The following is a 25787-nucleotide window of genomic DNA, read 5'->3' on the forward strand; positions in this document are numbered from 1 at the left end:
CATGTCACGAGGACACAAGAGCCAGCCTGAAGGAGTTTCATTGGCCAAATCTAGGACAATTTGAACACCAAAAAATAAGGACAGTATGGTCTTTGTTAGTAGGACTGTAGGAGCCCCCATGGTGGGGTTAGTGTCCTTATCAGAGGAGGAAGAGAGGTAGCCCTTTGTCTGTTTCTGTTATCTGAGGATACAAAGAGAAGACAGCCATCTGCACACCAGGCATCGGGCCCTCACCAGGAACCCGACCACACCGACACCTGATCTCAGACTTCCAACCTCTAGAACTGTGAGAAAGAAATGTTTAGTATTTCAGCCACATAGTTGATGGTATTTTGTTATAGCAGCCTGAGCTAAGACAGCAGCAAAGACTAGGTCAGGCAAAAATCATCAATGGATGCTAAATATATGAAGACAGTTTTGATGAAGAGCTGGCTATTTGCATTGTCTTAAAATATCACCCCACAGATTGCTTATTCATTGCAAGCAGAAAAACAGTAATGATGCAGAAGGAAAAAATACACGATACCTTGACCAAATGATTAAATGGATGTCATGTGCCTCCAAATGGAATTTCCTGAGAATGACACCGTCATTTCTGTAGTATTCTAACTGGAGAGGTACAGCCTGGATGGAATTATGAGAAGGCACTAGCCAAACACAAACGGAGGACATTCTATCATAAAAAGAAGAGAGACACTGTATTTTTTTCAATGTCAATGTTATTAAAGTCCAAGAACAGCTAAGAAACTGTTCCAGATTACAGCAGATTAAAGACACTTGATCCTATAGAGGATATTACTGGCTCAATAGATAAAATTGGAATATGAATGGTAAAGTAGGTAAAAATATTGTATCAATGTGAAATTGCCTGCAGTTAACAATTGCAATTGCTCTGTGGCTCTAAAAGAGAATGTTCTTATTCTTAGGCAAAACACACAGATGGATTTAGGGGTAAAAAGGTATGATATATGTAACTTATTCTCAAATGTTTCAGAAAAAAACTTACATAGAAGGCGAGCAAGGGACGCCTGGGTGGCTCAGTCGATTAAGTGTCTGACTTTGGCTCAGGTCATGATCTCACAGTTCGTGAGTTTGAGCCCCACATCAGGCTCTCTGCTGTCAGCATGGAGCCTGCTTCGGATCCTCTGTCCTCCCCCCCCCCCCCCCCCCCCCCGCCTTCTGTCTCTCTCTCTCTCTCTCTCAAAAATAAATAAACTTAAAAAAAGGGGAGCAAATGAGACAAAATGTTAACTAGTATATCCAGATAAAGATGTTTTTGGACTATTCTTACAACTATTCTGTATGTTTGAAATTATTTCTTTTTTTTTTAATGTTTTTATTTTTGAGACAGAGAGAGACAGAGCATAAGCAGGGGAGGGGCAGAGAGAGAGGGAGACACAGAACCCGAAGCAGGCTCCAGGCTCTGAGCTGTCAGCACAGAGCCCGACGCGGGGCTCAAACTCACAGACCGTGAGATCATGACCTGAGCTGAGGTCGGACGCTTAACCGACTGAGCCACCCAGGCGCCCCTGTTTGAAATGATTTCTAAAGAAGTTATGCCTTCCCATGGGTCTTCACTTCAGCAGGGGCTTTCTCACATCAGTTGGGGATCTTTGTTCTCCAAACTGAATTTTGTTTCAGGTTGAGGGTTCAGTCAAGGCCAGCCAGCTTCAGGTGTCTCTCGTTGCCCTTGGAACAATATGCTAAGACGGAGTATATTCTCATGGCTAAGGGAGTGGTGCAAGAAGGCACAGCCAACTGCACAAATACAGGCTGAGATCACTGCTTGGGGCACATCCATCTGCCAACATCCCATTAGCCACGACAAGTCACATGGCCAAGCCCAAAGTCAGGGGGTGGAGAAGTCCATTCTGTCCCTAGTGAGAGAGACTGAAAACTCCCAGGCAAAAGGAGTGGATACAGGGAGGGTGAAAAATCGGAGCCAAAAATAATTTAACGTTCCACAGGTGGCCAACAGGAATACGTGGTTACTATTTAGAAAAATACTTGTTAAATCATAGCAAGCCAGGATGCTAATTGGTAGGGATGAAAATATTGCTTTTTCCTATGAGTTTGCCTCTGAAAAGGGCAATGTTGCAGCTAACAAGTAGCAAAGAGAGAGACTGATTGCTTCAGTCTGCTTTACTGACACCTCATGTCCACTTGCGGAGGCTTCCTCAGTTTAAATACCTGATTTTTATCTTTTCACCAAAGGAGGAAAGCTCGGAGATGACAAGGAATAGATGTGCACAGTGGAATGGCACATTATTCATCTCTGTCTGGAAAGACAACTACTGGCTGTTTGTGCCAGAGTCTCTCTCCTAGTGTGGCAGGTGTGGGGCCTTTCAAGAGACCAAGTTCAGAAAGTGGCTTGTTAAGCAAATAATTCGAGCAGATGGAGTTGAATCTTCCTGAGGAAGTTTCTGTTACCTTATGCCTTTTCTTTCTCTCGTCTGCAAACAAGCAGATGTTCTTTTCTCTGGATACCTGTACTAAATCCTGAAAAACAGAATATTCTGTCCCTTGGAAAATGCTGAAGAGACCCCACAAAGTCTTGCCCGCCGACCATTTTCCAGACCCCGTATGGAACACTGTATTATGGCCAGACCACGGACTTACTGTAACAGCTCAATGATTAGATTTTAGTCTGTGTAGTTTGTGCCTCCCCAGTATCCACTCAGCCTTCCTCCAGTAATAGTGCCCTGAATTCCCTTTGAAGACCCAATTCCTCCCACTCATGACTCAGTCCGTTTGGCTCTCATGGAGCCCATTCCATCCCCTACTGCAGGGTGGTTGTGACACCCTTGGCGTATTCCAAACCCATGACGGGTTTAGGAGGGGCACATGAATCACTTTAGGAGACAGACGCTCAGAGTCAGATCCAGGACTTTTTTGCAAACAACCGTTTAGAAGAAAGAATCTCCTTTCTTCTGCCCGTGAATTTGGGATGAAGTAAACCTGGAGCTGCTTGGAGTCCCCGTTAAGGGAAAACTCGGGGCCACTTTCCAATGAGGGAGAGCCAACCCAAGAGGGAAAGCCAACATAGAGGGAAGTACAGCTGAGAAGGGAAGAAAAAAACTAAATCCTGAAAATCATCTGAGTTGGATCCAGGGATGCCTACATTTACTCCCTGGAACTTTCAGTTCCAGAAGTCAATGCACTTTAATTTTATTCCCTATAAGTCTGTTTGAGTGGGGTTTCTCTTGCTTGAGGGCAGGAACAGGTTTTATTGATCTTGGTCTCCCAAGCACCTGGAGCGATCCCCGGCACACTTGAGAAGAACCTTCCCTGTGCGCCAAAGGGCTTAGACTATCTTGGGCAGGTGAGGAGTAACGAAGGGCAAGCAAAGATACAAGAGACATTTTGTGTATCAGAGCTTTAGGTGGGTGGAGCTTGGTGCTTTTGCTATTTTGAAAAGCAAGCAGTGGTGCCCACAATACCATTCCCTCACAGCCCCCTGGCTGAAACCACACACCCTCCAAGGAGAGGACGGAGCATAACTGAGTTATATGCTTCTTCCGTAGGTATATGAGGGGTAGGTTTTCTGTTTGGCTCCCCCCCCCCCACCCCCGGAGGCCTCCCCGTCTCCTCATATCTGGATTGCTTCCAGAAGGAGACTTCTAGGTATCCTGAGGCAGGTGGGCACACATTCAGAGCAGCATAAAGCACACTTCATTCCGCTTGGTAACATCAAGCACTCGTTACAGGAATACACGAGCTGTGGGTGATGAAAATCTAATTGAAATAGGCAGCCTGTGAATGGCTTCCAGAACCCAGGCAAGAGAACACTGTTAAATGTCTGCAAATTGGTGTTTTTTTGTTTTTGTTTTGTAGTTAATTTATTTTGAGAGAGGGGGCTGGCAGAGGGAGAGAGAGGCAATCCCAAACAGGCTCTGTGCTGTCAGCGCAGAGCCCCATGGGGGGCTTGAGCCTACCACTCCGGTATCATGACCTGAGCAGAAACCACCAGGAGTCGGTCGCTTAACCGACTGAGCCACCCAGGTGTCCCTGCAAATTGTTTTATGGTAAAGCGGCCATACTCCCTTCTCTTCCGGACAGTCCTATGGCAGAACGGACCTTCCTCTGATTCCTGTTCTATCACATTCCTCACCTCTCAATTTCTTTTTTTTTTTTTTAACATTTATTTATTTTTGAGACAGAGAGAGACAAAGCATGAACAGGGGAGGGTCAGAGAGAGAGGGAGACACAGAATCTGAAACAGGCTCCAGGCTCTGAGCTGTCGGCACAGAGCCCGACGCGGGGCTCGAACTCGCAGACTGCGAGATCATGACCTGAGCTGAAGTCGGCCGCTTTACCGACTGAGCCACCCAGGCGCCCCCTCACCTCTCAATTTCAACATGTATTACGTGATGGCTGTAAAGTTTGTATTCCCTTCTAGATGCGGACCTTGAGCGTAGGAGCAGTCTTACTCACATTCATGTTCCCTGCTCTCCCGCCCCCCACACACTGCCAATTTGTTGAACTGAACTGGTGAAACTCGCTCTAAATAAGGCATCCAAAAAAAGTGATTGAAGATCCACATACCGTCTGACTGACTACGTATATTAGGACTCTTCGGTGACCATTGACAGAAACAACTCAAACCGACCTGACAAAAACAAAAATCCAATCATCCATTCAACCTTCAGGTACAGCGAGATCCGGAGTCTCAAGCAGCGTCACCCAGACTTTTTCTCCACATCGTTTGGCGCTTTGCTTTGGGCGTCATTCTCCGGTAGGCGCGGCACTTGAGGTGACAAGCAGGTCACCCGCAACTAGAGGCTACAGTCGGCCGGCTTAGCAAGCCTCTTCTCAAAATCTCTGCAAAAGTCGTCTCATCGGCTCGACTTAGGTCACGTGCCCATTACTGAGCCAGTTGTAGCCAGGAGACTGGGCTTTCCTGATTGGCCACATCTGGGTCACGTGCTTGTTCTTGGCACTGGTGAAGCCCGCCCCACCCACATCTCGTGAATTGAGAGTAGGGGGAAAAGTGGTTGGTTCCTTAAAGGAAGATGAGGGTGATACTTCCCCGGGGAAAGGAAAATAGATTGTGGGCAGCTAATAGTCGCAATGTCCACCCTATGCAAGCATCTGACAATTCGTGTGTGTGTGTGTGTGTATGTGTGCGCGTGCAGCACGCAGGTGTAATTGTATGAATTGTAACAGGAATAACGGTAGCTACCATCAATTGAATGTTTATTTACTAGCACTGTTCTAATCACTTTACATCTATTAGCTCATTTAATCCTTACGCCAACCCTGTTATTATCTTCAACAGGCAAGAATTCAGGTCTAAACGAATTAATTACCATGCTCCATTGTCTCACATTAAGAAAACATTGGTCAGAAGCATTCTGGAGTACTATTTCGTTTCTTTCTTCCCCTCCCGCCACTCTACCGGCGAGGCTGATTCACACAGCAGACACAGAGGGCTGTCCTTCTCTTCCACCATACACTCAGGGACAGAGAAAAGTAACAGGAGATCCCTACCAGAGAGGATCCCAGCCTGGGGGGTGAGAGGGGAGGGAGACGGACACATAAACACAGGATTACCGTGCGGTGTGGTGTTATACCAACATTCTCTGCAAAGAACTCTCCCTTTTCTTTCCTTCCACATAAAAGGTTTAAAAAAAAACCTTACTATACTTCAGTAGTGTTATGAAAAGAGGATCAAGGACTTTCAATTAAAAGCAAAATTATTTCTACTATGGACCTCATTGAGTATTTTTAGATCCAGAAAAGGGTGATTACATGGGGATCGTCCTGGTCAAACTTCACTTTGCAATCATGAAAATGTACATACGGGCCGCCAGCTGCCAGCTTCCATGGTGCGGTGTCTACCCTTTCACGTTTTTGACCTGGAGTCATTTATAGGTCAGTCTTTCCGGCTAGACTCCTTCTCTTGTTCATTTCTCTGTCTCCAGCTCCCAGCACCACGTCTGGCCCAGAGAAGGCCCCAGAAGTAGGCTGCTTGCTCCTGTATTCTCACGCGTGAACATGGAGCTTTCAGGACTGTCTACACAGCATCTAGGCTCAGCTACCGCGTGCCAAGGCAGTTTCGCCCCTTGGAAGCCCCTCTGTTATGGAACTGCTGGGGTCAGAGAGGAGGTATGTGAAGGAACTTCAGCAAGGACACACCGGATTCCTAACTGATGTGAATGGCAAGTGGACCACACACCCCAGGGTGTGTTCTTGGCTGATGTCACCGACCCACTATTGGAGGGGAGGGGCAGATTTTGAAGGAGACATTGTTGTCCCTGTAGGCTGAAAGAAAGCAGTTTGCAAGGGGCTGCTTGCTCTCCTTCTTGTCCCCAGAGCCACTTGTTTAAAAAAAATTTTTTAATGTTTATTTATTTTTGAGAGAGAGAGACAAAGCACGAGTGGGGAAGGGGCAGAGAGAGAGGGAGACATAGGATCTGAAGCAGGCTCCAGGCTCTGCGCTGACAGCAGAAAGCCTGATGCTGGGCTCAAACTCATGAACCATGAGATCATGACCTGAGCAGAAGTTGGATGCTTAACCTACTGAGCCACCCATTCGCCCCTCACCAGAGCCACTTGTTAAGTTACCACTGGGCAGCTGTCTTTTCAGCCCACGTAGAAGGGATACTTCATTTGATGTTGGAACATCCAGCTTTCGATGATGAGTGACAAGCACAGAGGTGGGAGCCCTCATCCTGTTCATGGAACTTGTGTATGTGTGTGGGTTCAAAAGGACAGGGGAGGGTGTGGTAGCACCTGAGTGTCCGACCTTGGTCTTGTCTGAGTCCCTAGTCCTGATTCTGAATATTTGAGGTACACCTTTGGCAAGTCAGGAGTTCCCCTCCCACCATCCCTACCCCAAACCTGTACCCCTTAGCTGAAAAATTACAAACTATTTTCTTAAGGTAATTAAATACAGGCAGAAGTTAATGGAAGGGCTCCCCACCACGTGACCAGAAGAATTAAGAGTTTTAATTTTTTTTTAACGTTTATTTTTGAGACAGAGAGAGACAGATCATGAATGGGGGAGGGGCAGAGAGAGAGGGAGACACAGACTCAGAAGCAGGCTCCAGGCTCTGAGCCATCGGCCCAGAGCCCAACGCGGGGCTCGAAATCATGGACCGCGAGTTCGTGACCTGAGCTGAAGTCGGACGCTTAACCGACTGAGCCACCCAGGCGCCCCAGGGTTAAGGGTTTTAAAAAGCACGGGAGCACCTGGGTGTCTCAGTCAGTTAAATGTCTGACTTCGGCTCAGGTCATGATCTCACGGTTCGTAAGTTCGAGCCCCACATCATGCACCGCGCTGACGGTTCAGAGCCTGGAGCCTGCTTCAGATTCTGTGTCTCCCTCTCTCCCTCCCCTGCTCATGCTCTGTCTCTCTGTCTCTCTCAAAAATAAATAAACATTAAAAAAATGTTTTTTAAGTTTTACCAAGCAGGAGTTTCTCAGAAGCATTTGCTTTTGCACACAAGCTCTCTCTGCCCACACTTAGGGTACTATCGTGGGACCCTTTTTCTGAGAATCTCTATAGCTCATCCTCTATGGGGCATCTGGTTTTGATTGATAATGAACCCAGTTAGAAGACTACACCTGGAAGGAGAGCGTCTCCTAATTGGTTTTGCCCTACTTGCCAGTGGCAGGAGTGATGAATCACTTAGTTTCTCAAACTTTACTGACTCAAGTTCCCTCAAGGGGCCTGGGGCCTGGCCCAAAGCAGTCCACCGAAGCCAACATTTCTTTGAAGTCTGCAGTTTTATCTTAAAAGTGCAAATTTTATATTCTACTGCATAACCTATTCTTGTTTATTTCAACATGAAAATGTGTAAAGTAACTTGCTGGTTAAATTGCTTAAACCTCGAATCCAAACTTTTTTTCCTATCGCCAATTTTTGGGCAAGAACGAAATTCCAGGAGCAGCTTTGGGTGTCTTTTAATACGCTGCTACTCTGTGCTCTTAGGGAGCCAGCCCCAGAGTGCAAGTAAAGCATTGGGTGATCCCAGCACTTTCCAAATGCCTTCCAGAACACACACAGAACTTCTGTACACCTTCTTCCGTGCGGGGCATGTTCACGGGAAGTGGAGAGGCTGGTGGCAGAAAGAGTGTCCAACTGGAGAGTGCCTGTGTGCTTGTCCCTAGGGGTTGGCGCAGTTAGGGGGAGGGTTAGAAAGACCCAGGCTCCACTGAAAAATTATTTTTAAACATAAGAAGCTCCATGTCAAAAATGTGGCCCATGGCCACTCTTGCCAGTTTTACTCAACACAATATTGGAAGTCCTAGCCGGAAGAATTAGGCAAGGGAAAAAAAAATAAGTCACATCCAAATTGCAAAGGCAGAATAAAACTGTCACTATTTTCATATGACATGATATTATGTCTGAAAAACTCTAAAGATACCACTTAAAAACTGTCAGAACTAATAAATGAATTCAGCCAAATTGCAAGATACAAAATCGATATACAAAATCTGTTGTTTCTATACATTAATAATGAACTATCAGATAAATTCCCCTTTTCAACTGCGTCAAAAAGAATAAAGTGCCTAGAAATAAATTTCACCAAGGAGATGAAAGACCTGTATGTACCCTGAACACTATGACACCGATGAAAAAAATTGAAGAAGGCACAAATCAGCGGGAAGATATACTGTGCTCATGGACTGGAAGAATTAATAGTGTTAACATGTCCATACTAACCAAAGCAATTTACCGATCCAGTGCACTCCCTATCAAAATTCTGATGGATATTGTTTCCCCCACAGAAACAGAACAAACAATCCTAAAATTTGTGTGGAACCACAAGAGGCTCCAAATAGCCAAAGCAACCTTGAGAAGAAGAAAAGAAGAACAAAGCCGGAGGCATCATGTTCCCTTTCAAACTATGTTACAAAGCTATAATAATGAAAACAGTAGAGTATTGGTATAAAAACAGACACATAGATCAATGGAACAGAATAGAGAGCCAAGAAACAGATCCTCAGATATGGTCCATTAATTCACAACACAGGAGTCAAGAATATACAATAGGGAACGCACAGTCTCTTCAATAAATGGTGCTGGGAAAGCTGGACAGCCGCATGCAAAAAATGAAACAGGACCACTATCTTATACCATACACAAAATTAATCCAAAATGGATTAAAGACTTGAATGTAAGACCTGAAACTATAAAATTCCTAGAAGAAAAAATAGGTGGTAGGTAAGCTCCATGATATTAGTCTTGGCAATGAGTTTTTGGATTTGACACCAAGAACGAAGGCAACAAATCAGAAATAAACAAGTAGGACTACATCAAACTAAAAAGCTTCTACACAGCACAGGAAACCATCAACAAAGAGAAAAGGCAACCTACCAAATGGGAGAAAATATTTGCAAATCATGTATCTGAAGGGGTTAAGATCCAAAATATGTAAAGACCTCATACAATTTAATAGCAAAAAACCACAATTTGATTGAAAAATGGGCAGAGTATCTGGTTAGACATTTTTTCAAAGAAGACATACAGATGGCCAACAGGTACATGAAAAAGTACTCAACGTCACTAATCATCAGGGAAATGCAAATCAAAACCATGATGAAATATCACTTAATACCTGTTAGAATGGCTGTTTTTAAAAAGACAAGAGGTAACAAGTGTTAGCAAGGATATGGAGAAAGGGAATCTTTATACACTTGTGGTGGGAATTTAAATTGGTACAGTCACTATGGACAAAGGTATGGTGGTTCCTCAGGAGCACCTGGGTGGCTCAGTTGGTTAAGTGTTTGACTTCGGCTCAGGTCATGATCTCATGGTTTATGGGTTCGAGCCCGGTATCATGCTCTGTGCTGACAGCTCAGAGTCTAGAGCCTGCTTTGGATTCTGTGTCTCCCTTTCTCTCTGCCCCACCCCTACTCATGCTCTGTCTCTGTCTCAAAAAGAAATAAACATTAAAAAAAGTTAAAAATAGAGCTACTATATGATCCAGCAGTTCCACTTACGGGTATGTATTCAAAGGAAATGAAAACACTAGCTTAGCTTGAACCCGTGTTCATCCCAGTTCACTGCAGAATTATTTACAACAGCCAAGGCATGGAAGCAACCTAAGTGTCCATCAACAGATGAATAAAGAATATGTGGCATATAAATGTGGTGGAATATTACTCAACCATATAAAAGAAGGACATTTTGCCATTTGTGACAACATAGATGGACCCTGACAGCATTATGCTAAGTGAAATAAGTCAGACAGAGGAAGATAAATACCATGTGATCTCACTTATCTGTGGAATCTAAAATAAACAACAGAACTCATAGATACGGAAAACAGGCAATTACCACAGGTGGGGAGCAGAGGGTGGGCAAGATAAGAGAAGGGGGTCAAAAGGAACACACTTCCAGTTGTAAAATAAATAAGTCACGGGGATGTAAGGTACAGCGTGATGACTATAGTTAATAGTACTGCATCGTATATTTCAACGTTTTTTTTTTTAATTTTTTTTTATTTTTTTTTTATTTTTGGGACAGAGAGAGACAGAGCATGAACGGGGGAGGGGCAGAGAGAGAGGGAGACACAGAATCGGAAACAGGCTCCAGGCTCCGAGCCATCAGCCCAGAGCCTGACGCGGGGCTCGAACTCACGGACCGCGAGATCGTGACCTGGCTGAAGTCGGACGCTTAACCAACTGCGCCACCCAGGCGCCCCTGCATCGTATATTTCAGAGCTGCCAAAGGAGTAGACCTTAGATGGTTTTATCACAAGTAAAAAAAAAATTTTGTAACTATGTGTGGTAATGGATGCTAAGTAGATTGTGGTGATCATTTCACAATAATATAAATAGGCAACATTACGTTAAACACCTGAAACTGTTGTTTTATATCTCAATTTAAAAATGTGGTCCAGAAATGAACAACGGACACGGTGAAGGTGCAGCCACTGTGGAAAACAGTATGTCCGTTCCTTAAAAAATCAAACATAGAATTACATAGGATCCAGCAGTGTCACTGCTGAATATATACCCAAAAGGATTGAAAGCAGGGACTGAACCAGATATTTGTACGCTCATGTACATTGCAGCATTATTCACAATAGCTGAAAGACGGAAGCAATCCAAGCATCCATCGACGGATGAATGAATAAACAAAATGTGCTACAAATATGGAATATTATTCGGCCTTAAAAAGGAAGGAAATTCTGTAAAATAATTTTTTTAATGTTTATTTTTGAGAGAGCACAAGCCGGGGAAGGGCAAAGAGAGAGGGAGACACAGAATCCGAAGCAGGCTCCAGGCTCCCAGCTGTCAGCACAGAGCCCGATGTGGGGCTTGAACTCACGAACTGTGAGATCGTGACCTGAGCTGAAGTCAGACGCTTAACCGACTGAGCCACCCAGGCGCCCCAAAAAAGGAAGGAAATTCTGACACGTGCCGCAATATAGATGAACTTTGAAGACATTATGTTGAGTGAAATAAACCAGCCACAGAAGGATAAGTACTGTATGATTCCACTCACGTGAGGTACCTGGAAGAGTCAAACTCAGAGGCAGAAAGCAGAATGGTGCTTAGCAGGGGGTGGGGAGAAGTGGATATCGGAGTTGGTGGTAAGGGGGACGGAGCTTCAGTTGGGGAAGATGAAAAAGTTCTGGAGATGGATGGTGGTGATTGTTATGCAACATAGTGATGTACTTAATGTCACTGACCTGTATGTACATTTAAAAATGGTAGACATGAGGGGCGCCTGGGTGGCTCAGTCAGTTAAGCGTCCGACTTCAGCTCAGGTCACGATCTCACGGTCCGTCTGTGAGTTCGAGCCCCGCATCGGGCTCTGGGCTGATGGCTCGGAGCCTGGAGCCTGCTTCCGATTCTGTGTCTCGCTCTCTCTCTGCCCCTCCCCCATTCATGCTCTGTCTCTCTGTCTCAAAAATAAATAAACGTTAAAAAAAATTAAAAAAAAAACAAATAAAAATGGTAGACATGATAAACACTATGCTATGTGCATCTCACCATAATAAAAGGAATCCATAGTGAGTAATTTAGCACATCCAGGTTCCTGGCAGCAAGGACATGGCCTGGCTCTCAAATCTCCTCCAAGAACACACGGGGCACAATTCCCAGGGCACACAGGGGCTATAAGAGGCGTCTTGATCCTTCTAACAGGGACTTCCTTAACATTCTCCAAGTGAACATTCTTACGGTCCTAAAATAAACACAGGGAGAAAAGTCAGCAAAGTCTATAGTTCTTTCAAACTAAAGACCAAGTTGGCCTGGTTACTCTGCTGAAGATAGTAACTAACACACACGATCCAAGTCAGATTCCTCAGATGTATGCATTACGGGGCACAAATACAATTTAGTGCAGGGAAATGCTGAATAATGGTTACATTCTAGGATCTACAGCAGAATTTTCCAAAGTATATTCGGTGGCCGGGGGTATAGCTCAGGGGCAGAGCATCTGACTGCAAAGTATATTCTGTGGGATATTCTTAGATGTTACATGAAAAAGAGAATTGTATTATCAAATACATTTTGGAAATTCTGGATTAAACCAGGGTAAACAGCTTCCTTACCGCAGGATTCTCAGAGCTGTTAACGTGCCAGTGTGTCACACGGATCTCCAAGGAAAGAGGCTTGGAAGATACTTACACAAGTGTTTGCCAAATGGATTTGACCACATGATGCTTTTTCATGATCATGTGAGGCGCTGATGTTCTCACAAACACACTTTGGAAAACTTTCATTTAGAGAACAGTAATAAAATAGAAGATGAATATAGACCAGGCAAGGGTCAGCAGACTAGCCCTTGGGCCTAATCCTCCCAGCGGCGTATTTTTTCAGAGCAAAGGATGGTTTTTACATGTTCAAATGGTTACATTTTAAATAGTTATGTAAGTTCTTGCATAACATTCTAGTTTTGACTCTTGCCTCCCAAAGCCTGAAATATTTACTATGTAACTCTTTGAGAAAAAGTGCTAACTCCTGTCCGAGACGATGAAAATATCTGAAGACTGTTAATTCTTTTTACTTTTTCTAGAAACAATGATAATTATGATGCGTTATTAGAAGTGCCTGCTATGTGCTAGGCATACATTGTTTCCATGAATCTTCACAACTGTGTGAGATTATTGTCCCCATTTTACAGATAAGGATGCTAAGTATCAGAAAGACAAAGTGTATATCGGAGCCAGAATTCAAAACCAGGTCTGTTTAACCCCAAAGGCCATAATGGTTGCTTTGTCAGTGTTTTTTGCAAAGTGGGGTCCACACATCCCAGGAGGTGGATGGGACAAGTCACTGGAGCGTCGCTGAATTCGAAACACTTGTTTTCTGCCTGTGTCTCCTGTGTTTTTCCTTCCTGTGTGTGTCGTTTACTACTCACACAGAAAACTTTACCTCTGACATTTCTGGTCACCAAATGTATGTTCCCCGCCCCAAGCAATTAATTCCCTGCAACATCAGCTGGGTGTCCTATCACTTAACTTGATTTTAACACTACCTCCCTGGAGACAGTATCAGATACCCCAGGTTAAGGGTTCAGTCCCACAAGACTGCCCCACCCCCACCTCAAATGCTAACTGTGTTAAGTCCCCAGGGTACCTACAACTTCTGTCTGATTTGTCTACAAACTGGAGGTTCCCATGACCCCCTCCTCAGGTTCAATCAATTTGCTAGAGAGGCTCACCGAACTCAGGGAAACACTTACATTTACCAGTTTATTAAAGGATATGATGCAGGATATAAATGAACAGCCAGATGGAAGAGATCTACATAGTGAGGTCTGGTAGGGTCCTGAGTGCAGGAGCTTCTGTCCTTGTGGAATTAGGGTGCGTTACCCTCTGGGTGTGGATGTGTTTGCCGATTTTGAAGCTCTTTGAGCCCCATACTACTGGGATTTCTGTGGAGTCTTCATCACGTAGGCACATTGATCATTAACCCCATTTTCAGCCCCTCTCCTCTCTCAAGAGAAAGGGGATGGGCTGAAAATGCCAAGTTTCTAATCACGGCTTGGTCTTTCTGGCAACCACTCCCCTTCCGGAGCCATCCAGGAGCTCACCCAGAAGAACCTTATTAGAACCAGAGCTATGCCTCCCACCTGGGAGATCACAAGGGTTTCAGGAGCCCTGTGTCAGGAACCTGGGATCAAAGACCAACTATTAGAACAAACATGTTCCCTGTACTCTTATCATCCAGGCAATTTACAAGGGTTTTAGGAGCTCTCTGTGGGAACTTGGGGCAGAGACCAATATAAATCTCTTATTATCTCACAGTAGTGAGAAACTATGTCTTTTAATTTTTTTTTAACGTTTATTTATTTTTGGGACAGAGAGAGAGCATGAACAGGGGAGGGGCAGAGAGAGAGGGAGACACAGAATCAGAAGCAGGCTCCAGGCTCTGAGCCATCAGCCCAGAGCCCGACGCGGGGCTCGAACTCATGGACCTCGAGATCGTGACCTGGGCTGAAGTCGGATGTCTAACCAACTGAGCCACCCAGGTGCCCCATATGTCTTTTAATTATATATTTTTTAGCTCATCCTTCACTTTCAATTTTACATATGTATTTTATTATAATATAAAAACTGCTATAATAAATCAGCTAAAATTAACTTCATCAGTAGCCAATAGGGTACTATTTAATGTTTATTTACTTTGACAGAGAGAGGGAGGGAGTGGAGGATGGGCACAGAGACCGGGAGACAGAGAATCCTAAGCAGGCTCCATACGGTCAGTGCAAAGCCCGACATGGGGCTCTATCCCATGAACTGTGAGATCGTGACCTGAGTGGAAGCCAAGGATTGAACCAACTGAGCCACCCAAGGTGCCCCTACAGGTGGTTTTTAAGGAGCCTAACATATAACTTGCCTTTCTCCACACATGAATTTGGAATTGAGGGAGACAGAAGGACCCAGGAATTGGAAAACAAAATGTCAGTTTTCTTCTTGAGACAGCCATGGGAGAATCTGGCTTAGGTGAGATGGGCAGCAGTCATGGGTTTCCTATGCCTGGATCCTAGAATTAGACGTGCTCCTGGAAAAGCACAGGTCTTCTTTTGTGGGGGCTCCTTTTACCACTAAGCCTCCCACTGTCTGGGGCCAGCTGGAAGGGGTGCTCCCCGAAGATATCTGACTCCACACAGGAGAGAAGGAGGAGTGTGCTATGCCCTACAGAACTCCTGCTACCCTAGATATCAATCATCTAGAGAATGTCCTCTTCTTGTCTAGGGAGAAAGAAAGCTGGAGTGTTGAGTGAAGCTTCTTTTTTTTTTTAATTTTTTAATTTTTAACGTGTATTTATTTTTGAGAGAGAGAGAGAATGGGGGGGAGGAGCAGAGAGAGAGCGAGACATGGAATCTGAAGCAGACCTCAGGCTCTGAGCTGTCAGCACAGAGGCCGGTGTGGGGCTTGAACTCACAAATAGTGAGATCATGATCTGAGCTGAAGCCGGATGCTTAACTGACTGAGCCACCCAGGCGCCCCTCTAGTGAAGCTCCCTTTAAGTGGAAGGGAATACCAAGCCTGGAGTGGAAGAATTTGCTACCTTAAAAGATAGTCCATGATATATTCATTTCATAAAACATATATAAATATATGCCACACACATGGTAAAATTTTTTATTGATTATACTCAGTGAAAACTGATGATGACTATTGTAAGCTACACTCTACACGTGTGGCCAATTTTCATGCAGTTAAAAGAAAGCCAGAGGATATAGTGAATTGTAGGATCTGGGCCCCGAGTCTTAAGAGGAGGTGAACCTAGACTTTATTACCTTGACTTAGAATGCTCTGAATACTGCTATTAACTTAAAGATCTCTAAAGGAGAATTTGGTTATGAGGTAGAACACAAACTGCATTCCTGGAGGCTATTTTCTGAACAGTTTCCTACATGGGGCAATTTCACTATGGAGAAGCCCATTCAGATTGCTTCAGGTTAGACCAATAGCCAATAAGAAACCTCCACGTTCACGAGCCGCTCCCCATTCAAGGAAGTATTTCGTACTGGTGATGCTGTGAATGTCAGCATTGAGGACTGGGTTGCGGTGCGGGGCAGAGTCACAGCTGGAGTCAGGGTGACGAATCAGCTAAGAATGGTGGTTCAGACAGAATTCAAGGGAGAGTTGAATTGCAAACTTTGACATTTTCCAGAGTTTATTGCATGAAACCAAGCTCCTGCTAGATGCCCTGTGAATGGTTTCACTGTCAAGTCCTTTTGAGGGACCCACTATAAATAACCCCCTCTCAGCCGTTCACACTGCATATTATATGAGGCTTTGAGACATCCTGTAATAAGGGAACTATTTAACTTTACTTAACCCAGTGTTTCTCAAGTTTCCCCATCAGCGTCTTATTTCAGGATATCTATTAACATTTGTTCTGGAAAACACTTTGAAAAATGCTGAATGGAGGGATTACAAATTTGGAAGCTGCGATGGCTTATTACATTCACGGGCTTTGGAGCTAAATATTGGATAGTTCATCCTCTTACTAGCTGTGACCATAGATACACTTAATCTCTCAGACTATTAATTTCCATCCATAAAATAGGCATAGCAATTCCTACCCAGAAGAACGGTAGCGGAGGCTTAAGAGATAATATCTGTAAGGTACCCAGCCAACAGCGTGTTCTCAACAAAAGTTAGACCTTTGCCCTTAATTACAGAGTTAGGTTTAGGGAAGAGAAAGCATTCCTTGAACAAGATTTTGCATCCAGGAAATAGTTATAGCAGGATGAGATATGTGCTTTGATTAGCATGCGGGAGGGGGCATAGTATGGTATGAGAAAGTCAGCTTTAGGACGAGTCACCACGCATTAGCTATGTGAGACTTTGGTCCCATGCCTTCACATATAAAATGCAGACATCTACCTTTTAGAGCATTTTGAGGATGAAATCAAAGTGTATGTAGCGTATCCCACAGGCCTGGACCATAGTAAATGCTCAGAAAAATAAGGGTGACATTGCTAATCATAGTGTATGAAGCACCATTTGCAACACTTAGACTACGCCAGGCAATGTGCTGAGTCTGGCCATTTCTCAAAAGCGGAGCATGCAGACCATTTCCTCACAATGTACTTTTAAAGGATGCAGTTTCTTGCTGATTTTGACTTTCAGGGGGTGCAGCCCAGGGGGTGATTGGGAGGCATGGGTTGCAAGATGGTGAGGAATCACACCTGGACCAGATGGATACTAACTAGAGAAGTGATGGACGTTAAACACCTTGGATTCGGAGAAGAGTGGCCGCATGACCTGGGTCTTAGACACACAGCTTTACCATGACCCCTTAGAGGAAGGAGAGTGTGTGCAGGTGTGTGGGTGCAGGTGTTTTGTGCAAGCTGGGTCATGTTTGGCCTGGCACTTCTTAAACAGTATAAAGGGAATGGCGAATGTACCAGTTCCAACTGAGTCCTGAGGGCAATGGGGTAAGAACCGCAACCCCCCCCCCCCCCCCCCCCCCGGGAGTCAGCCAGGTTTGATTCCTGACCATGGTCCAATCCCATCCCATCAGGGTCAGGTGCCCCTGCATGCCTGCTCCAGGAATCCCATGCCCTTATCACTTGTATTCTTACAAACAACCACAATTAGTTTGGAAGATTTGGGAGAAAATGCTCCCAAGGCGGGGAGGGGGCTGAAGCACATGATTTTTTTTTTTTTTAATGGGAACAGAGACTCACACACAAAGGACTATTATCCTTAAGCAAGGTCCAGAAGGTAATTGCATTCTTTGAAATCTTTCATCCAAGGGAGGGTGAATATCAAATGTAAATTTCCCCTTTTGATGTTTTCTGTTCAGGGACTCTGTTGGTTCTCTTCTTCTCTCCCTAGGAAGGTGGGTGGTGGTGTCATTTTGTTTAATGATTCACCTGAGGCCAAGAAGGCTGGGGGTAGGTTTGGCCTTGCCTGTGCCCTTGGGAAGGTGATAACGCATCAGACAATGCCCTCCCTCTCCCCAGAGCAGATGGCTTGGGCAGTCCCCACAGCCCAAGCGCAGCTGCCCCTCCCCTCCACCCCACACTCTTGCCCATGGGTAGGCAACACCAGTGAGAGGTTCAAGACACCTCGGAGGTGCTAAATTTTCCACCCTTAGGCACAGAGCTGAGGATATGTGGGAGATACCCAGTGAACACAAGGATGTTTTCCCTTAATTTCTGGACATTGTGATTCAAAGAATCAAGATGAACTAGGAGGCTGACAGAGAAGTCCCCCCTCTTGGCCAAACAGCTCACAGGCTTCTCTGTTCTTTGATTCCCCAAACTCAAGCCCAAAATGCCAGGGCACAAAGCTATGTAATTCTTCTTTAGCCAAATAAAATTCGTAGACACTGCATCTTCACAATGAAGCTTGAAACCAGTCAAGCACTTTTTTATTAAAAAAAAAAAAAAGTCTAATGGTATATAGTCTATACATGCTACAGCTAAGTGTTCACCACCCTCCCCCCCCCTCACATTACATATCCTCGTGTATTTGTGTGTGTGTGTTAAAAGGAAACAAAAACCACCACCAGAACTCGTCAGTTTGCCAAGAGGGTATGAGGAGTGCTGTGACATTCAGGGATCTCCAGTGTCACTCCGTGAGCAGATAGGAGGCGGTGGGGCAAGGTGGTCAGAGCTCCCCTGTTCCTGGAGGGATGTGAGAGATGGCCTAGTTGTTGGTGGCGCTCGGAAGCAGGAAATGTGGGGATCGCTAAGGTGACCATAGTTTATCGTCTCCCCTGGAAGAGTGAAAGGGGCACTATTAACAGCTACATGGGCACAAAGGCATAGACAGGCACGCACTGGGATAAAATACGGACACCTCAGCTGTGTTAGAATTGCTTATTGCTGTAACAAGCCTGGTGGGGGCACCTCTTTTTGTACGTTTATAGAAGACCTGGAAGTGAAGGCTACTGGCTGTAGCACTGGGTTTGGCCTCTTCAAGGATAACAGCAGTTGAGTCACTGAGAGGCCTAATTTGGAGGAGGGATGCAGACAGGAAGGAAGAGGGAAATGCTGAAGCGTGATGAGGGTGTGGATAACTTGGCAGGGTAGCACCAGAAACCAGACATTACCCTACGAAGCTGGACGTTCAAGTCTGTGGGAAAGGGTCCTCAGCAGGTGGTCCATGAGCAGGTGAAGACCACGGAGCCTTCTGGGTTTTCGCTCTGCAGTGCTGGGACTGGCCCGTCTGGGACCCCGGCTGTGGTCCGTCTCAATGTCAGAACCTCAGCCAAGTGAGGGGCAATTCCTCCAGGCGAACAGAGGGCATCCTACACCCTCAGGCCTCAGTGTGAGCCAATTTCCCACTCCTCCAGGCCACAGAGTTTGACATTAGTTAATCTTTGGTCTATGGTGTGGTGTGGCTGGTTTGCAGCAGAAGCCTGGACAACTAAGGGGGAGGGATAGGACTGCAGTGCAGGGCTCAGGCTGTCCCATACCCACTGACGCAGTCCAAAGAGAAGGGCGAGACCTCCCAGGGAGCAGCCTGACCCAACACTTAAGAGACTTGGGCACAATGAAAGGATGGCAGCCAAGCCCCGAATGTTCCTGTTCCTGATGATGTCGAATTACCAGCTACTTGAAGGCAGGAGTGACTTCTTGATCCCACACAGTGCTTTGTACTTGATACAGGCTGTAACAATACTACACAGTGCGTCCCTCAGCCTAAGGACCATCCAGATCCTGGGGAGATATGGCGCCTGCCCTTTTCACGTGGCAAGTTTGTTTTCCTACGTTTCGCCTGGTAGGGGGATCCTCGGTGGGCTCAGAAATGTCTTAAGGCCAAGAACTTTGCCTAAGAGATTGGTTACATGGGAAGGCCTTGTGGTGGAGGCTTAAGATGATTGATTAATGGGAGCTCATGTGGGCTCCAGCAATTTTCAGTGGGGTAGGGCATTAACAGTGGTCCAAGCGAGCGCCCAGCTCCCCCGTCTCAGCCTGGGACAGTGACATAAACCCACCAAATGGCAGAGATTTTTTGCAAAGGCCTAGTCTGCCAAGTGGTGATCCTACAACTCAGATTTTCCAGAGAGTTGGTGGCACTGTAAGCTGTGGTTTGGTCGTAGGACGTAGGCTGAAACAGTCATCACGAGGAACGAAGCAGGGGTGAGAAGAGAAAACAAAACCCACCTCCGCCTGCCTTTGGCCTGTGGCCTACTGCTACGTGTGATCACGAGGTGAGGGGAGGAGAAACCGAAATTATGAGCGGGGGTGACCCGCTTCACGCACATTTCATTGCCATTGGCAGAGGAAAAGTCCCGGGACCTGGGGAGAGAGCACCCGTGGACGCAAGTCTCAACTCGGTCACAACTTGAATGAAACTGGGCACGTGGCTTCACCCTGTGAACCTCAACTTTCTCTCCACCGCTCAGGGCTGATCCTATGCCCTCACAGGGCTGTCGTGAGAGTTAAGTTAAAGGAAGGAGTTTAAGCACCAGTGACCTGCCCTGAGCATGGCATGGGAGTTTTAACTGTGGTCTTGGGCATTTTTCTGTGGGCATCACCTCAGGGGAGTTTTGCATAGGCTTCACCAATTGCTCGCAGAATGGTGGCCACCAGGCTGAATGCTGTAAACCTAAGTTCCGGAGCAAGGACAGCTAGGGAGAGCCACAGGGCCATCAAGACCCCCTACTTCCAGTTGCCTGAGGAAGGGCCCACCACTGTGGCAAACGGAGCCGGCCCGAGAGAGGAGTCCTCAGGCCCTAGACGTGTCCTGAGCAAAGAACGGTGAACAGAGAGCAATGTGGTTTCAGTACCTTCAGTTCGCGTCAGAATACTACTAATAACAAAAAAGCAAATTCTTTCATTTGCAGGAACACTTCTGCCCACAGGGAGGTGGAACCAGTCTGTCCCCACCCAGCAGACCTTCGGGAGGAGGGAGCGGAGCCAAAGATAACCCCTTCGGTGGAATCAGCAAACAAAAGCCAGAGCTCTCAGAGCCGGGCTTGGAGCCACACGTATCCTGGTGTACCCAGTGCCTAGCACGTGGTAGGCACTCACAAAATACTTGGAAAGGTCAACGGAAGCAGAAGTGAATCAGCAAAAAAGAGACCGAGTTCTGTCTTTGGAAATGTAGTCGAATCCTGCATAACAGCTTCATAAAAGCTGTTTAAGCCAAAGTGGGTCAAAAACTCTGAAAACCATGCTACGGGCTCTCTCCCTTCCAAATGAGGGGATGTCAAAGATGTGGGTGGCCCTCTCCCGGCTCCCCCTTTCCCTGACTGCTGTCCTTCCCCACGGTTCTGGGCAGAGGGCCAGGGGGCAAGCGGGCACCGCCAGAAGCACCTCGGGGCCCTGCCCGGGGTCCACGGACCGACTGAAGGAAGGAATAAAGATGCTACTGTGACTCAGGACGCTCCTTCTCCCGTAGAAGCATCCAGATCCCACGTGGCAGTGCGGGCAGCGGAGTGCAGAAGAGGGCTGTTTGCACAGAAGTCTTTGGCACTGCAGGGGGCCAGTGGGCGTCCCTGGGAAAGCTGGCCCTGTGGTCCACAAAGCATCACAGCAGATGATCACTGAATTGGAGATTGCAGCTGGATCCTCTTCTGCAGGGTAGGGTGGGGCAAAGAGGGGTTCTGCCCTCTCACCCCGCAGGCAGCCCGGTCCACAGGCAAGCACTCTGGGCTTGGAGCCAGAAACCTCGGGGCCCGATTCTGATTCTGCAATGCAGCTGTGCCTCCGTGAAGCATATCTGTCCAAATGGGTGGAAGTGAGATGACAGAGAGGGAGAGTGCATGCAAAAAAAAAAAAAAGAAAAGAAAAGAAAGAAAGAAAGAAAGAAGGAAAGAAAGAAAGAAAGAAAGAAAGAAAGAAAGAAAGAAAGAAAGAAAGAAAGAAAGAAAGAAAGAGAGAAAAATTGCTCTGTGAATGCCAGAGAGGAGCAGGAAGCAGCAGCAGAGAGGGCCGGGAGGCGTCTGCCTGTGGAGATGCAGCCGCTGGCCCCTGAGCCACCAGGGCCCCTCAAGGCTGGCACGTGAGACCATCTGAGCTCCCTTGGCTCCACGAGCTTTATCCCCCAGAGCGGGCAGCAGCACAGGAGGAGGAAACAGGGCCCTGTGGCAGCCGCCAGAGCCCTGGGCATCCCCACGTTGCCGAGAAGTAGCTGTCCACGGTGTAGGGCAGCCTTCGGTGCAAGCTGTGATGGGTTGGAGGCGTGGTGGGTGTGGGAGCAGCTACTGGTGCCCACACCACGAGGAAGCCCTTGGCCACCTGCTCCTGACACTGTCAGCTTCTTCCTTTCCCCTGCCTGGTTAGCCTCTTACTGGGGGAAGGACACCGGCATCGAAGTCACACTAGCTCGATTCAAGTTCTCGTTCTTCTTCTGCCCAGCTCGTGTGCCCCTGGGCACACTGAGTCTGAGGTTCTTCGTCCGTAAAACAGGTATACTACAAGAGAGGGTTGATGTGAGGATTGAAACATGAATGTAAAGTGCCAAGTACAGAGTCTGGCACCTACTAGCTACTCACAAGGGGCATGGATTGGGATTAGCTCCTTTCAAACCGACTTTGAGATTCTGGCTCTATGGAGACAAAGTGAAATGCCCCATGGTGGGGCGGGGATTCCTATTTAAAAAGCCCTGCTGTGGGAAAGTGAAGCGTGCTGGGGCTGGGACCATGCCCTCAGGATCAGTCAGGGTCCCAAGACAGAAGATGGGAGGCAGAATGGCTCAGCAGACCTTCAGGTCCACTCCTGGGACAGCTGCATCTGGTCAAACCTGAGAGGCTCCCGGGCCCCGAGCCTCGAGGAGGACATCTCCTTGGGATTGGCAATGGAGCCAACTTCCAGGGGATGGAGTTCTTTCTGGTACCAGGCATTTTGGAAACTGAGTAAATAAAGTCACTGGGATTTTAGAAACACGGAGAAGTTGGGGGCCAGCCATCACGGACTGGGTGGGGTGCCAGCAATGAGAGACCCTTTCTGCAGTTTCCAGATCATGGGTTCTGGTCTTGGAGGCGTCGGAGAGTCACGGTCCCGCTGCTAGGTGGCCTACACAGGGTGGCAATGCCACCGGCCTTAAGGCAGGGATGCTGGCTTGGAGAGGAAGCAGGGGGTGTGGCCTCTGACTCTCTGAGCCTCCAGGGAATGCTGTGATGGGAGGGAAGAAACCACAGTACTCCAGAGCCTTCCTTCCTTTGAAGCTGCATGAAGGTTGATAAATTAAGAGGCATATTAAATATGTGGGTAAAGCCAGCAGGGATGCACGGGACCGCCACACAGGGAAGGAGGTGGCTACGGCTTCTTTCTGAGATAGTTGGAAGGAATCCACCCTTCCCAGGAAGGGGCCCCGCTCAGGACCTGGCAGAACCACCAGCCACTGCTGTTCTTTTCCCGGACCTCGAACACCGTCCCCTCCTGGAAGCTGCTGGTATCTTCGTCTCCTTCAAAGTTGGCCACAGCCACATATAAAGAGTCCTTCGGGCCATCTGCATTGGGGAAGGGGGTTGCGGCTTTCTCCCTGTTTTCTCCGATCTTGCCCGCCATCCGTGGTCCCGGACCACCTTTGCCTCTCATGTCGTCTTGGCCACCTGAGGAATTGGAAAGGAAAGGTTTGGCTTTAGGAGGGACCAGCAGGGCCCGGCCTGGGGCAGGAGCTGTCTTGCCTTCGTTGGCTTCCCGTTGTGGTCCTCTGACCTCTGGGAGGGGCCTGGAGGATGAGGTGGTTTTCTTGGGGGGCGGTGGTCTGCGGGGCAGGACCACAGGTCTCTGCGGGGAAGCCTCCTGCAGTGGGGCGGGCACACTCTTAGGCACAGGATCTGCGGTCTTGGCTGGCCTCGGAGGGGCTCTGCAGGACATCTCCTTTGGGCTGAGCCCATCCTGTTTGGCCGTCCTGTCCTGGGTGCGGCCAGGCCCGTCGCCTGGGAGGAAGCCCCGGCTGAAGGCTGCGTCTTGGCCCCCAGCAGCCTGGTGGCCGCTCTCTCCGTCTAGTAGGGGTTTCTCTTGGGACTTGGCAGGCCTCAGCTTGCTCCTGAGGTTGCAGATGTCTACTTGGTCTTCGCCCTGAGGTGGCTCTGTCCTGGGGGAAGGAGTTGGTTTGGGCCTAACCTGAGGTTTGGACTTCAAGAAGGGATTCTGGGGAACAACTTCTGGCTTCTCCTCTGGTGGCTCAGCTTTGGGTCTGGAGATGGGTCGGAGGTTGGGCTTCTTCACTTCCTTGGCCAAGACCTTGTGGCCACACTCCAGCCCCATCTCGTTTTTCAGCTGGAACAACTTGCTTTTGTCAGGTTTGGGCTCTGGTCTCCTGCTGTCTCGGGACGGGGCGGTGTGCTTGGCGGGAATCATGGGCAAAATCATGCCCGGAGGCTTGGGTGAGGAGCCCCGGAGCTGTTCCATCCTCTGCCGCCCCCTCTCCTGCAGCTCCCCTTCCGACTTGACGATGGATTCTTTCCGGGGAGGGAGGCTGGGCTTCTCCTCCAGGTCGGGGCTTGAGATCTCTTCGTAGCCTGCGCACGAGGACATGTCGGAAGATGCCTTCCTCAGGACCTCCTTGCCGCCCTTCCAGTCTTTGGACCACGGCATCCCGGAGTCCGCGGTACCATGTGGCGCGTCGGGCAGGGGCCGGGAGGGGCCGACGGCTTCACTGCCCGTGTTGTTCTCCGCTGCTGCTGCATCCCCCAGACGGAGCTGGGTCACCTCGTTGGGCAAGGGAGCCAGGAAGTTGGGTCTTGAGGCATTGCTTGTCTTCTTATACTTGTCAATGAAGGTGGCTGGGGCCCACCCTTCCTTATCTTCGATCTGAATGTACCACCAGCCACTCAAGTTCTTCTCGATCACCTGGAGGGGAGGACACAGGAGAACACTTACTAGGGATGGTCTCAGGGCCAGTGGACCAGAACAGTCTGGGAGAACCCACATGTGACTGGATTCTGGAAGCAAGGACTTTTCACTCAGCAGATCCCCAGACAACGGCTGTAGTGGACCATCTATGGAGACCTTACTGTGAGTCAGAAACATCTTACATGGGGGTAGGTTCTGGTCTAATCTTGGATATCCCCCAAAGCAGTCCTGGAGACATGGACTTGGGTATAAGTAATTAATCTGAGAGGTGATTTCAGGAAGTGCAAGTGAGAAAGTGGGAAAAGAGAGCCAATTAGGAGTATGTTATTGTTTCGGGCCATGGGGGCTTAATCTGCCAGGACCCTTTGAGATCATGCAGAACTCATCCCAACTTGGGGGGTGGGGACATTTATCTCCTGATTCCTAGTCCCTGCTCCCCTCACCCCCCTGGGGTATTAATCCCCTGGCCTCTCTGGGTGCTGCCCTAATGGGGGTGTAGGAGATGGGAGGCTGTCATATTCAGGGACCTGTGTGCGGCTGCAGGAGGGTCGGGCTGCAGGACCGGCAGTGTCTGCTCCAATTCCACACTCAGCTCATCTTTAGACAGAGGGGAACCTCTGCTGATGAAGGTAAAAGAAACTTTTATCTCCTCTCCTTCTCCCTCTGGGTCAGACACCCATGGGTGGAATCACCCATGGTATTTAAGATCTTATGTTTCCTGTCTCCTTTTTGTTCAGTATCATATGGCTGAATTGACTAGAAGGTGTGTATGTTGCATGTTATGGGCTGAAGCGTGCTCTTTCCAAATTCATAGGTTGAAGCCCCAGCTCCCATGTCTTAGAATGTGACTGCATGCGGAGGTAGAACCTTCTAAGAGGTAATTAAGTTAAAATGAGGTCATATGGGTGGGCCTTGATCTAACATGAGTGGTGTGCTTATAAGAGATTAGGACACAGAGAACACACAGACTGAGGGACGACCACGTGTGAACACAGTTAAGAAAACAGTGGTCTCTAAGCCAAGGCGAGAGGCCTAGCGAGAGACCAAATCTGCTAACCCTTTGATCTTGGACTTTCAGCCTCCAAAACTGTGAGGAAAT

At 47.6% G+C, this 25787-nt stretch overlaps 1 protein-coding gene across 2 annotated transcripts in view; it reads right to left on the reverse strand.

Annotated features, from left to right (window-relative positions):
* Nucleotides 1-21732: 21732 nt before the first annotated feature.
* Nucleotides 21733-25787, reverse strand: part of SH3PXD2B (SH3 and PX domains 2B) — a 101513-nt gene continuing 97458 nt past the window's right edge. For both annotated transcript variants that reach the window (XM_058723446.1, XM_058723447.1), the window contains one exon: nt 21733-24685. In XM_058723446.1, coding sequence (XP_058579429.1) covers nt 23144-24685 — 1542 coding nt within the window. In that variant the 3' untranslated portion in view covers nt 21733-23143. The remainder of the gene's footprint in view (nt 24686-25787) is intronic.

Source organism: Neofelis nebulosa, chromosome 1, assembly GCF_028018385.1.
Source record: "Neofelis nebulosa isolate mNeoNeb1 chromosome 1, mNeoNeb1.pri, whole genome shotgun sequence".
Taxonomy (NCBI): Eukaryota; Metazoa; Chordata; class Mammalia; order Carnivora; family Felidae; genus Neofelis; species Neofelis nebulosa.